Source organism: Cyanistes caeruleus, chromosome 25, assembly GCF_971803275.1.
Source record: "Cyanistes caeruleus chromosome 25, bCyaCae1.hap1.1, whole genome shotgun sequence".
Lineage (NCBI taxonomy): Eukaryota > Metazoa > Chordata > Aves > Passeriformes > Paridae > Cyanistes > Cyanistes caeruleus.
Window position 1 is genome coordinate 3,904,534 of NC_141725.1, and position 12,917 is coordinate 3,917,450.

Sequence of the window (12,917 nt, forward strand, 5' to 3'; positions counted from 1 at the left end):
CGGCGGCGGCGCGCGCGCGGCGGGGCGGGCGGTAACGGGGCGGCGCGACCGGGGCGAGGAACGGGACCGGGGCCGGGAGAGCGCCGAAAGGCAGCGGCCGAGGAGCGGCCCCTAAACTTGGGGGGACGCGGGAGGCGGCGGCTCGGCGGGGCGGAGCGCGGCGCCGGGGCCCGGCCCGGCTCCCCCGCCCGGTGCCGGGGAGGGGGGACTCGGTCGCCCACCCCCCTCCCCCAGTTCACCGTTCGGGCCGGCGGGAGCGGCCGGAGCCGCTCGCGGGGAAGGACCTGGCCCGGGTCGGGAAGGGCCCGGAGGTCACCGAACCCCCTCCGGCCGTCCGTCCCGTCCCGGCTCCGGCGCTGATTTTGTCGCACTAAAAGTGTCCTGTCCCCTGTCACCCCGCCCCGCCGCTGTGTCCTCCCTGCCCCGGTGACACCTGTGGGAGGTGCGGGAGGAACCGTCAGGGTAGGTGGCCATCCCTGAACCCCCTTCCGTGAGGGGCCGGGTACCGGGCAGAGGGTCCCCCTGACCCCCCGGGAGGAGCCGGGTGTTGGGGCACCGGGCAGAGGGTCCCCCTGACCCCCCCCGGGAGGAGCCGGGTGTTGGGGCACCGGGCAGAGGGTCCCCCTGACGCCCCCCGGGAGGAGCCGGGTGTTGGGGCACCGGGCAGAGGGTCCCCCCGACCCCCCCCGGGTGGGTTGTGTTGTCCTGCACCGCTGACACCCGGAGCAGAGGTGGTGACACATCATGTGCCAGGCGGAATCCCGGTGGATGAAGGATGCCCCCGGGAGCTCTCGGTAGGCACCGAAGGCCTCAAACTTTTGTAGGCGAAAGCGAAGACGCGAGAATTGTTTCAGAAAACTCCTTCAAGGAAACTTGGTTCCAGCTCCCCAACGGCTGAACCCCCCTCTCCGGCCCGTGCTCCCGGGAGGGCGGCGGGAACACACCTTCCCACCCCGGCTGGGAATCATGAGCTCCTAGGGATGGAAAGTCACGAGAGGGACTGGGAGCTGCTCTGGTTCCACGGGGTGGCCTGACGGCCTGGAAATGACCTAACTCTGCAGGATCAAACTGGGCCCAGTCAAGGCCAATTGACTGGGAAGAGCCCCCGGCAGTGGGACCGGGTCGGAAACAAAACGAGTCCCAAACTGAGTGTGTCCCGTCACAAATTTATGTTTTTTTTCAAAGACATTCTGGAGCCAGGCCGGGATCTTTTGGCATCCAACTGACCTGGAAGCAGCTCTTAGGTTTGGTTTTCTTTTTTATTTTTTTCCTTCTGTTTTTTGGTTGTTTTTTTTTCTTTTTATTATTATTATTATTCATGTTTGTACAATCTTCTGGATATTTTTTTCCCGAGAAGGAGTAAAAGGGAGTGTTGGAAACTAACAAACAGGATTAAAGCCCTGAGCGCTTAAGGAAAAAACAGGTTAAGGAACTTAATCCAGGATGGATCTGCAGGAGCCCCAGCAGCTGGGAATGTTTGCGGAGAGTGAGCTGATGTCGGTGGGGATGGACACGTTCATCCACCGCATCGACTCCACCGAGGTCATTTACCAGCCCCGGCGCAAACGGGCCAAGCTCATCGGCAAGTACCTCATGGGAGACCTGCTGGGAGAGGGCTCCTACGGCAAAGTCAAGGAGATGCTGGACTCAGAGACCCTGTGCAGGAGAGCTGTGAAGATCCTGAAGAAGAAGAAGCTGCGCCGGATTCCCAACGGGGAGGCCAATGTGAAAAAGTGAGTAAAGAGTGAAGGGAGTGAAGGGGGTGAACTTGGTCCTTGTTTAGCAGCTGAGTTCCTGTGTTGTTTTAGCTGACAGCGTGGCTCTGCTGTGGAAGTGCTTCCTAATCCACAGGTATTTAGGAATCTCTTCCCTCTGAACAGCAGCCAGCGCTCTGGGTGAGACTGGGCATAGGGAAGGGACAGGTTCCCAAGGACTGGGACGGTCTGGAATACACCACTTTGGTGTCATTTAAAGCATAAATTTGTTTCTTAAAGCAATTCCTCTGTAAGGTGTCACCTTGCCCAGTTGCTGCTGGCTGGGAAAGATGAGGGGACACAAACACGCCTGGTGTCCTCACAATCAGGGTTATTTCTGCACCTGCCCAGGTGTGTTTCAAAGGCCCTGGAGCTCTCTCTGAAGCTTGCAATTCCTTCTCCCACCCATGTGGAAGGTGCCTGGAACAAGATCCAATATATGGGGCACCCCCTGGGCACAGAAAGTTTTGGGTTTTTCCTTGGCTTCATTTCTAAGGTCCTTGAGAGGTGACTCAAGGCTCTCCCCAGCTGATTTCTGTGCCTGTAAGATGGAGCCAAGGGTTGTCAGCTCTCTGGTTACTCAGGGTACAAAGCCCTTACGGAAGTGAACCCCAGGAGAAGTCAGATGCGGGGCTGGATGCGTGGAGCTGGTGTGGGAACTTTCCTTTCCCTGGACCTCGCAGCAGCTGGGTCCCAGCCCTGCCAGGAGCTGCTTATCAGCCGTGCAGGAGCCTCTGCAGCCCAAACAACCCATGAGGGTTTATCTAGGCTGGGAGGGAGAACTTTGAGAGGTCGAGGAAACTCTTGTGGTGTTCTGCTGTGGGTGAGCCCTGACCTACAGAGTCCTGAGTGTATCATTCAGTTTGATTTCCCATTTTAGCTGTGAGATATTTCACATCCTGTCCCAGCACTGCTGTCAGGGAGCTCTCTGACTTTGCCTTCTAACCTTTCTTGACAGCCTTGGCTGTGGAATAGTCACATCCCAAGGCTGGGACCTCCCTGTCTCTCCCTTCCTGGCTCAGGTTCAGGATCGAGCAAACTTGGTTAATGTGTAATAAAATGTTTCTTGTTTTTCTGGTGGAAGCTGAGAGCCCCGTCCCTGGGTCCTTCCACGGGCACATCCAGAGCTGCTGCTGGGGAACATTTCCTCCTTAGGGAAGCTTTTAATGTAAATTAAGTAGAAAGAGTTTGCCCACATCAGGAGAGTTCCCTGCTCTCAGAGCCATGGGAATGCTTCTGCGTCCTGAGGTGAACTCCGTGGAAGTTTTATTCATGCTCAGAGTGGGGCTGTGAGTATCAGATGGGTCATTAAGGGAGTTATTAGAAGGGGTTTTCTGTGGACATTTCCTGGCTCAGCCCCACCTGCTCCAAAACACCGAGGCAGATTTTAGGTCTTGGCTTGTACCCAGGGGTTTACTTTAGTTCAAGTTCCTATTTCTGTTCCCTCACCCTTTTCCCTCTGCCCACCTATCCATGTGCTTTATCTGCTGCTTCAGTGGGGAATTTTAAGGCAAACTGTTGTATTTTGTGGTCCCTTGGTGCTCTGAGCTTATCAGAACCCTTCAGCACTGCTGAGAGAGGGAGTGAAAGCTGTGTCTGTTCTGAGTGTGGAGATATGTGACCAAGCCCAGGTGTCTGGGTGGTCAGTGTGGGAGGAACAAAGTGCTGTGGGTCTCCAGGTAGTGCTGGACAGACACTGACACAGTGTTTTAATGTCAACATGGCCAGACTGCACTGGAATCTCACTTTGGGCAGCTGTGTTAGAGCTGCTTTGAGGAGTTTACACCCAGAAACTGCTCCTGTGCACAGAACAGCAGGAAATCGGTTTGTGGGCTGGATCACATCATCAGGTTGTACTTTCTCTCTTGGAATCTGATCACTGAAGTGGTTTCCAAAGGGAAAAGCTGCACGTGAGGCTTGGGATGGTGGGCAGAGGTGATTGAGCTATTGTGCTGATAGCAGGTCATCCAAGGAATTCCCTGGAAAACAGTTCCTAGACTGTGGCCCTTGGGTAATTCCACAAGCAGTAATGCACAGGGAGTAATGAGAGTGCAGTAATGAGCTGTGGAGGATCACACAGGTCTGAGCTGGGCCTTGGGCACCTGGAGATGTTGGGTTGGAAATAGGATGTTAATGCCATTCTTGGGTCACTCCTTGCTGATATCCCAGGCCACAGCATCATCCCTGCCCCAAGCCTGTCTCCTGGTGTTCTGGAGACCCAGAAATTACAACTAAAATGTGTTTGGGACTTAGATCAAATCAAATTATTTTTCTCTACCCCGAAATACTCCACTTCTGCCCCAGGAAAATGAGCCCTGAAGAGCTTTCCGAGTCTTGGAGAGGATGTTGAGGGCTTAAACTTGTAAGACACAGTTTCCTTAGATCTGTTGAGAGAATCTTCATTTCTCTTTAGAGCAAGTGGAGGTGGCTCAGTCAGGCAGACACTGCTGGATCTCATCCCTGCAAAAAAAAAAAGTTTAGTGGGATTGCCAAAAAAGAGGCAGGAAAACCTGACAGCCTGTGGCTGCAGCAGCAGAGGTTTAATAACGCCGTGTGCTAATAGCCTGACACGTTAATTAAGTGTTTGGGGCTCTGTGGGATCCCCAGTGCCCTGTGCTGTACTTACCACCTCGGCAATTGCTCAGGTTGGATTTTGTGCTCTGTGGAATTCCTTGGAGGGTTAACCTGGGTTATGGAGCTGTGCTGTGACAGTTTGTTCCTGGGGTCTGCAAGTCCCAAGCTGGAGCCTCCAAACAGGGACAGCTTCTGCTGGAAGCCCTGGAGGCATGGGCTCATGTGGGAATGGGCTGATCCCATCTCCCCAGACACGTGTTCCCCATGGAGCTGCGTGGCTCAAGGACTTCCCCTGCTGAGCTGGATGTTTGCTTGGGTTGAGAGGTGAAATGCTGGGACTCCATGGAAGAGCACAGGTTGTGGTGGATATAGAGCTTGGAATGCCAGACATCCTTGCAGGAGCAGGATGTGGATGGACCCTTGGGACTAGGAAAGCAAAAAAGCGACACCAAGATCTTCCTGGCACTTCCATCCCTTGGGCTCACACAGTCCTGGAGCAGGTGCTGCACTTCCTAAGCTTCCAGGATGTTGTGGGAAGAATCCTTGTGAACCAAAGGAAGGGAATGAATCTTTTGGCTGTGTTGCTGGGTTTTGTTTAGGCAGGAATGGCTGGGAACAAGCTGTAGGAGGAACGCTGGATCCCACAGTGGAGATGTCCAGGAAGGAGAGTTTGCTTTCCAGGCTGCCTTTGGCATCTTCCAAAATGGTGTGGCACATGGAACAAGGTGACAGCTTTGCTATTTACAGTTCTGAGCAAAACACTCCCTGTTATTTGCCAGAGCAGGTACCTTCCAGGGGATAAGTCTTAATCCGCCAGGATGAGCTTAATGGATCTGACAGAGCTCGAGTTAGAAGGTTTTTTTCTCTCCTTGTCTCCCTCCAAGGGGGTTGTACTTGGAAGCAGGCCTTGCCCTCTGGCAGTCTGTCTGGTCACTTGCAGTGGGCTGTGGTGGGGTTTTGTTGTTAATTTTGGAAGGAAAAAAAATCCAATTTAGGCCTGTTGTGAAGAGGTGAGACCTATGTTCTCCTACTCGAGGGGTTTGCAAAGAGAAACGGGATGGGAGGTGACTGGGCTGGCTGTCCCTGCTCCTCAGGCATTCCAGAGCAAAAGAGGGGCTAAAAATAGAAGTCATCTTTCCTCTGGGAAAAGGGCAGCTTGGCCTCTGCCCCGGGGTGGGGGCACTGCCCTGGCATTTTGAATTGGTTCAAAAAGTCTTCTTGGGAGGGGGGTGGGGCATCATTACAGAAATATGACATATTTATTAGTCTGTTGAAGGTGGGAGGAATTAGTGTTTGTGCTTCTGAGCTGTGTTACAGGGAATGAGCTGTTTGGGACAGGATTTTAAACGTGTTCCCAACATTTGGGCCTTAAAGCAGTTGTGTTTGAGTGTGTTTGCTCCCCTCTGGCAGCCCTGGTTGGAGCCCAAGGCCCTCTCCCTCCGTGCTGCTGGATCTCCTCAGCCCCACACTGACTGCAGTTCCTGTGCTAATTTAATCCACTTGAGCCCTTTGGTCATTCCTATAATTAGACTTGTCTGCCGTGTCCACAGAACACTTGGGGAGATTTGCTGTGGTATCCTGGGTCTCTGCTCAGCTCTTGGTGGTTTCTTCTAAATCCAGAGCTGAGAAAGGAGTTTCTGGCCTTAACTTTGGTACTGAAATAATTCATACTGCTCAGGTTAGGATTCTCTTTGCACTCCAGCATCAGAGAAGCCTTTCCAAGTAGCAGCTCCTGGTTGTTGCTCAGCCTTTGTGCTGGCCTCAGCTCATTACTGGAGCTGCTAATTGTGCCTGTGAGGGGCTCTGAGCTGTCTTTGGGTAGGGGCTCTCATTTCCAAAGCTGTGCTTAGAATTCCTTGTAATGCTGTTTCCCTGAGGCTGAGCTGATGAAGTATGACCACACTGCTTAAAGCACTTGCCAAATGGCTCTGGAAGGGAGCTGAGAAGGAGAATTTGGGAGCTCAGCATAGCCCAGGATGGAGCAGCAGCAGAACAAAGTGAAAAGCAGGACTTGCACTGCCAGGCACCAACAGAACCACCCTGACCTGACTGTCCTGCTCTGCCTGTTTCTCCACAGCTGGCATCCAGTTGGATTTTGAAGGATGAGTTTAATGCAAAAGAGACTAAACTATGGTTTGGGGCAGGTACAAAATCCCTGGAGATCAGAACAGCTGACAGAAGGTGACATTCAAGGGGCTGTTCCCTGAGCCAAGGGAAGGTGGCTCCTCACTGTTTTACCTTATTTTTTTTCCCCACAAACACAGGATTCAGTTGAGGTCTCTGAGCCATTCAGTCAAGTTAATTTGGGGTGAAATTTTGGAAGAAATGGAGTTGGGAATAAGCTTTTTAAACATAACTTTTTCCTTGTCTCTTGCTGCAGGGAAATCCAGCTCCTGCGGCGATTACGGCACAAAAACGTCATCCAGCTGGTAGATGTGTTGTACAACGAGGAGAAGCAGAAAATATATCCTTTTGCACAGGGCTGTTGATCAGGTTTGAACTCCCACTGTTCCCTGCTCTAGTTCTGCTTTTGGGAAGGCCCTTTTGGATGTTTCTTAGGCTTCAATTTTTGCAGCTAAATTGCTTTCACTGCTGTTAACCATCCCGGCCACCTGGCAGACTTTCCACACAAACACAAATTCACACAGGCACTGATCAAGGCAATTTTATCCTCAGTTTGCTGGATTTTGTGTGACTCTGCCACACTGAGAGCACTTTTCCTGGAAGCAGTGTGGAAGTTCCTGGAGCTGATCCCTTGTAGCATGTGCTATAAACGGATGCTTTTATTTTTGACAGTGTTTTCTAACTACTGTCTTCTTATTACAGTACTCCAGAAAAGGAGTAATTTAATTGTGTGCGTTAATTAGATCAAACACTCTGCCACCAGATCATTAAGATACAGCAGTGTGACAACTTCTGCTTGTGCTGTGGCCTCGACAGAGCGAGGGGACTGCAAGTCAATTACTGATAGAGAGATCCTGTTTAATTAGGTAGAAGGGAGGAGGCAGCACGGGGAAAAGGAGCCCGAGAGAGACATCGTGTGTCGGTACCAGGTGATGACAACCCAAAACCATCGCTGGGAAATTGGATCTCTCCAAGGATGCTCCTTTCTGAGCAGTGTTGGTCCAGAGCTGGTTTTCAGTGCTTTTCCCCTGCAAGGCCAGGTTGACTTTGTTATTTTTATCTTTATCTGCTCCTACACTCTCACAAAGTTTGTTCCTCCCTGTGCTGATTCTGGAATTTGGAACTGGGAGCAGGGAATTCATCCATGATTTTGTTCAAACCCTTTCCCAGCTCCTGGCTGGCGCTGCCTGTGCTGCATGTCCTGGGCTGTGACAGAGCAGACCTTGAGCAGCCACGCTGGGAACAGGTTTGGGAACGGATCCAGCAGAAAAGGGACTGTTTCCCTGAGGCTGCCCTGGGGGCAGGGCTTTAGTCATGCACAGGGCTGTGTTGGTTCCTTGCAGGAGGCAGAGTTGGGGTTTAGGGAGAGATGTCAACGTCCCCCTTGGTGATAAAAAAATAAAAAATTTTCATTTCCAGACCAAGTGTTGTGGGATTGGAAATTTGGGCCGTGGAAAGAAGGATTCTGTTCCCACCTGAGTGTTCTAATTGCAGTGCAACCTTGAGCTGTTTGTCATAGAGTCATAGAATGGCTTGGGTTAAAAGGACATTAAAGGTCATCCCGTTCCACCCCCTGCCATGGGCAGGGACACCTCCCACTATCCCAGGTTACTCCAAGCTCCATCCAGCCTGGCCTTGGACACTTCCAGGCATCCAAGGGCAGCCACAGCTTCTCAGGGAAACCTGTGCTAGGCTCTCACCATCCTCACAGGGAAGATTTTTTTTTCCTGATCTCCCATCTAAACCCCTCTGTGTCAGTGTGAAGCAATTTCCACTTGTCCTGTCACTGCATGCTCTTGTAAAAAATCCCTCTCCATCTTTCTTGTAGCAACTCACCTAATGAAAACCTTCAGTGATTTTCTGTGGGAAAGGGAAAGCTATGGTGACTGGATTAAAAATATCAACAGCTTTTAGTATTGAAGGGCTGTTTGCTGGCCTGCTGTGTCTGGGAGTGCAGAGCTGGTGGTGAATGGAGAGCTCATCCAGGCAGAAAATGAACCCAGTTCCATGAGCAGCATCCCAGGGATCCTGTTACCAGTGTGTACAGCTGAGCGTGGGAGCAGAACCCCTTGAGGAAGAGAACTGAGAGCTTGGGGCACCTGTAATAGATCTGCTCCAGCCTGGAAGGCTGTTCTCTAATCTGGTTGATCAACCTGAAGTGGATCAGTGACCAGGGAGGGGTGAGGAGCAGCCTGGCTGTTAATGACACCCAGGCAGGCTGTCCTTGAGCCTCTTTGCTCCCCAGGAGCTGGTCTGGATTATCTCCCATCACTGTTATTCTCCTGACAGTGGGAGAGTTGATGTCTTCCACATCACTCTGATAGAAGTAGTTCAGAGATTTCTTCCAGAGTAAGAAAGGGTAGGAATGAATTTTGGGAGCTCTTTCTTCTGTTCTTCCTTTTATGGATTTACCGAGTGTCTTTGTGCCCGTCATAAAATCTTGTTTAGGGTATATCTGGGGTATTTTATTTAGAGTATTTTAGGGTCTCTCTGAAGAGCATCTCATGGGGAAGGGAGCAGGAATTTAATGAGTTTTCAGTGTTTGGAGCTGGTAGGTGGAACATGGAAAGGGGCAGCAGAGTCTTCAGCCCAGATCCCACACAGGGCAGGAGTCTTCCTTCTGCCTCTTCTACCTCAGGTGGCTTCTTGGGGAAAAAGTAACTTATTTTGGGTTCAGGTTAGGAAGGCACCTGCCTGGAGGAATAACTGACCATGCTCAGGATTGCAGGGGAGCCCTGACAGCCTCTACTCTGTCAGGACACTCCCCAGTGTCCCAGGGTCTGTTCTCCCAGACCCCTCCAAGCCAGACTTTGCCTTCAAAAACCCAGGGAGAGGAGGAAGCAGGCAGTCACAGCATCAGGCAGACTGGTTCCCATTTTTGGCCCCAACATTAAAGCTTACAGAGCTAAAAACTGGAATATGCTACAAGGGAACAAATGCTGCAGAGTGCCACCAGCTCTTGGCTAAAGCTTTTATCTGTGTGGTTTCAAAAAGCTTCCCAACTCTCCAAGGATCCTTTTTCCTGCTACTGGAATACTCCTGTGGAGCTGGGGGTAAGCAGCAGCTGTTCCACAGAACACACAGCTGGGTGTTTGGGATGGGGAATGAAGAATAACCAACTTTGGGGAAGGTTTGGGGAGCTCAGTGTCACCTCATGTGACACCCAGAGCGCTGGGGGAACGGGCTGCAGCTCTTCTGCCAAGCAGTTCCAACTTTCTGTGCCCACTTCAGGGTATCTCCCTGTTCTCTGTCATGCCTGTGAGATCTCCAGCTTCCCATCTGTGGAGTTCCCATCCTGTTCCAGGTCTGGTCACAGAGCTGCAGATGCTCATTTGGCAGAAGGATTTTCCTGTAGGTGCTTTCCTGTCCTGTGGGAGCTGGAGGAGCATCCCTCAGTACCTGAGGAGTGCAGCCATTCCCTCTGGGACAGGGCTGCTGCCCATCTGAGGAATGTTTAACACTGAGGATTGTTAACCCTGGAGCTTCCTTAACTCTGCCCTCACGTATATGGTGATGGAGTACTGTGTGTGTGGGATGCAGGAAATGCTGGACAGTGTGCCAGAAAAGAGGTTTCCAGTGTTTCAGGCTCACGGGTAAGTTTTGTTCCTCTCCCCACTGTGTTCTCTGGAGTGGAGAGCATGTTCTGCTCTGCTCAGGCTGTGTTTGAAGGCAAACCTGCCTTTGTGCAATAATTTCATGTTTTACACCCATACAAAAAAGTGAAAAGCTCTTGAAGTGGCCAGCAGGGATTGCCCTTAGATTCTGGAAGGAAAACCACCCTTCTGTTGATTTTTCTGTTATTTTTATTTTACTTCCTGAGCTGCCCAACAGCCCCCCTCGAGTCCCTGTGCTCCTGCCTTGCCAAGAGTTGTGAGGGGGGAATCTCCTTACTAACTGAGGTCAAGCCACAATTCAGCATCAGGAAATATTTTAATGGGATGGATTAGGGATTGGCAATATCCAGCATGATCTGGTAGCTGGGGTAGTTAGCTGGGATAAACTGGAGCCCCTTTCACTCCTCAGGGAAAGAAACCTGAAAATTCTGGCAATAGATACAAATACATTGGCAGGATCAAATCAGGGCAGAGCAGCAAATCTGTGGCAACTACATAATTTTGTGGTCATATTTTCATTTTATTTTAAAAGATCTCTGAGGTTACAGACAGCCTAAGTGAAATTCAGGCACATTAATATTATTTCTGGGTATTATGAGATGACACACTTGCCTCTACAACTGCCAAGCTGTGTGTGGGTTACGATGATGGCCCAGAGTCTCTGAGTGCAGCAAAAAGCTCCTTTCTACTGGCTAAAAGTGTTTGATTTTTTTTCCCCTCTACCTCTCTCTGCAGGTACTTTTGTCAGCTTATAGATGGCTTAGAATACTTGCACAGCCAAGGGATTGTCCACAAGGATATAAAACCGGGGAACCTCCTGCTAACAACCAATGGGACACTAAAAATATCCGATTTAGGCGTAGCAGAGGTATGTGAGAAGCACAGCAAAGTCAGAATGGGACATTGTAGATTGAGGTCACCTCTGTGGTGTCATTGATTTATTGTGCATTTAGGTTTTTGTCCTGTCACACTTGCAGAGTGCTCTGAGCGACTCTGAATATTTATTGCAATTGGCAAAGCACTTCTTTTGGTAACAGCATGAAACCTCTGCTCAGGAAGCACAGAGAAGAAAGATGTCAATCTTGGACGAGCCCAAAAGTGGGGGGAAATGAGGATAAGCTACATAACCTTATCCTTCATTTTATATGGAGGCTGTCTTAGGTATGAGAGATGGGAAACTTATCACTATGGCATGTGGCAGCTGTGGTGGCATGATCTCATCATCTGTAAATGTTCAGTAGAGGAGTTTTCCCCTTTTGTTTCCCAGGTGGAACTTTTCCAGGAGTCACACTTTGTTTTCCTTGGAAGCCTGACACTGTTTGTTCTCTCCTGCCACAGGCATTGCATCCATTTGCAGAGGATGACACGTGCAGGACGAGCCAAGGGTCGCCAGCATTCCAGCCCCCAGAAATTGCCAATGGCCTTGACACCTTTTCAGGCTTTAAAGTCGACATCTGGTCTGCGGGGGTGACGCTGTGAGTGCCCAGGAGCCCCCAGGAACTTCCTAACTAATGATACCCTCAGATAGCTCAGTCCTGGCCCAGCTCTGTCATCGCTGCTCTTGTGTGGTGGGGGGAGCTGAGGAGGGCTGCTGCTCACTCTGTGGGTGGGTTTATGCTCCCCAAAGTACCTGTAATTCTGCACAAGGGGATCTTTGCTCTCCACAAGTGACTCTGCAGCTGTTGCTCAGCCCCCAGAGGCACAGCCAGGGCAGTAACAGAAACCACAAGTATCTCCAGTATTTATTTTTAAGTTTTTGCTGTCCCACAGTGTCAGGGAGATGTCCTGGTGGTTTTGACCCCTGTGAATGAAAAGCTGTGATGAAGGCAGGCTAAGCTTAAAGAGGTTTTGCACATATTGCCAAATACTCCTCTTGGTTTCCTCTTGACTACTTTTGGCTTACATGGTCGGGTAAGAACTGAGTATCTGTGTGCTGCTTCTCATCCTGCTTCTCCTTCTGCCTTCACAGATACAACATCACAACGGGTCTGTACCCTTTTGAAGGGGATAATATCTATAAATTATTTGAAAACATCGGGAAAGGCGACTACACAATTCCAGAGGATTGTGGTCCTCCACTCTCAGACTTATTGAGAGGTGAGTCTGGTTACAAAAGGGTAACACTTATAGATACAACTCCTCAGCTTGCACAGTGCCAGAGCTTCCTTCCAAGTGTCCTGTGAGGATATGGGATCCTGTTAGTCAGGGAGGTTATACTTGCAGCCTTACAGGACTCTGCCACATCTTCAGCACTGGTGTTTTCCTGAAATCCTCTAACCCCCTGCACAACTCGCAGCCACTCCTGTATAGAGTTGGTTCTTGCATTGTTTCCTGTGCTCTGAGAAACCTTTACATCTAAAGACAAAGCCCACAAGAGGTTAAATTTAAGATGGCATAATAGCATTGATGCATGTTTGGGCAGTGAGAGCACTCAGATGCTGTGTCCAGGCTTTCCCTAATGTCACACACTGAGTACTCAGGGTCTGCCGTCCCCCTCATCAACCTCTGCTCTGGACTTACTTGTCTAAGTCCCATTTGTCTCCTTCTCCCCCACAATTTCAGAGCTGCATGATATTGGAGCAGTGACAGGTGCTCAGTTGCACAGCAGACCTGGGATAGAACCAGGAGTGGCACTTTCTGGGGAAAAAGTTGTGGGGTGTTTTGATTTATTTTACTCCCGTCATTTATTGCAGCAGTTTGAGGTTCAGTGCAGAGCAGTCTCTACCTGTGCAAGCTGAGTGGTCAGGCAGGACAGCAGTTGTGCTGTGGGCAACCAGCAGCATGGTGAGCCCCTTTGGCAGGAGCTGGGATGTGATTCCAGCCTGTGGGAGAGCCTGACCAGCATTCCCAG

The 12,917-nt window shown here is 50.8% G+C and overlaps 1 protein-coding gene across 2 annotated transcripts in view; it reads left to right on the forward strand.

Moving 5' to 3' along the window:
* The first annotated feature begins 50 nt into the window (after positions 1–50).
* The window catches only part of STK11 (serine/threonine kinase 11), a 31,876-nt gene continuing 19,009 nt past the window's right edge, over positions 51–12,917 (forward strand). The window contains exons 1-8 of one of the 2 annotated variants that reach the window (XM_086863120.1): positions 51–462; positions 1,186–1,244; positions 1,358–1,733; positions 6,709–6,792; positions 9,956–10,045; positions 10,802–10,934; positions 11,405–11,541; positions 12,036–12,163. In XM_086863120.1, the coding sequence (XP_086719246.1) occupies positions 1,444–1,733; positions 6,709–6,792; positions 9,956–10,045; positions 10,802–10,934; positions 11,405–11,541; positions 12,036–12,163 (862 nt within the window). In that variant the 5' untranslated portion in view covers positions 51–462; positions 1,186–1,244; positions 1,358–1,443. The other variant, XM_086863119.1, reaches the window with a different exon arrangement.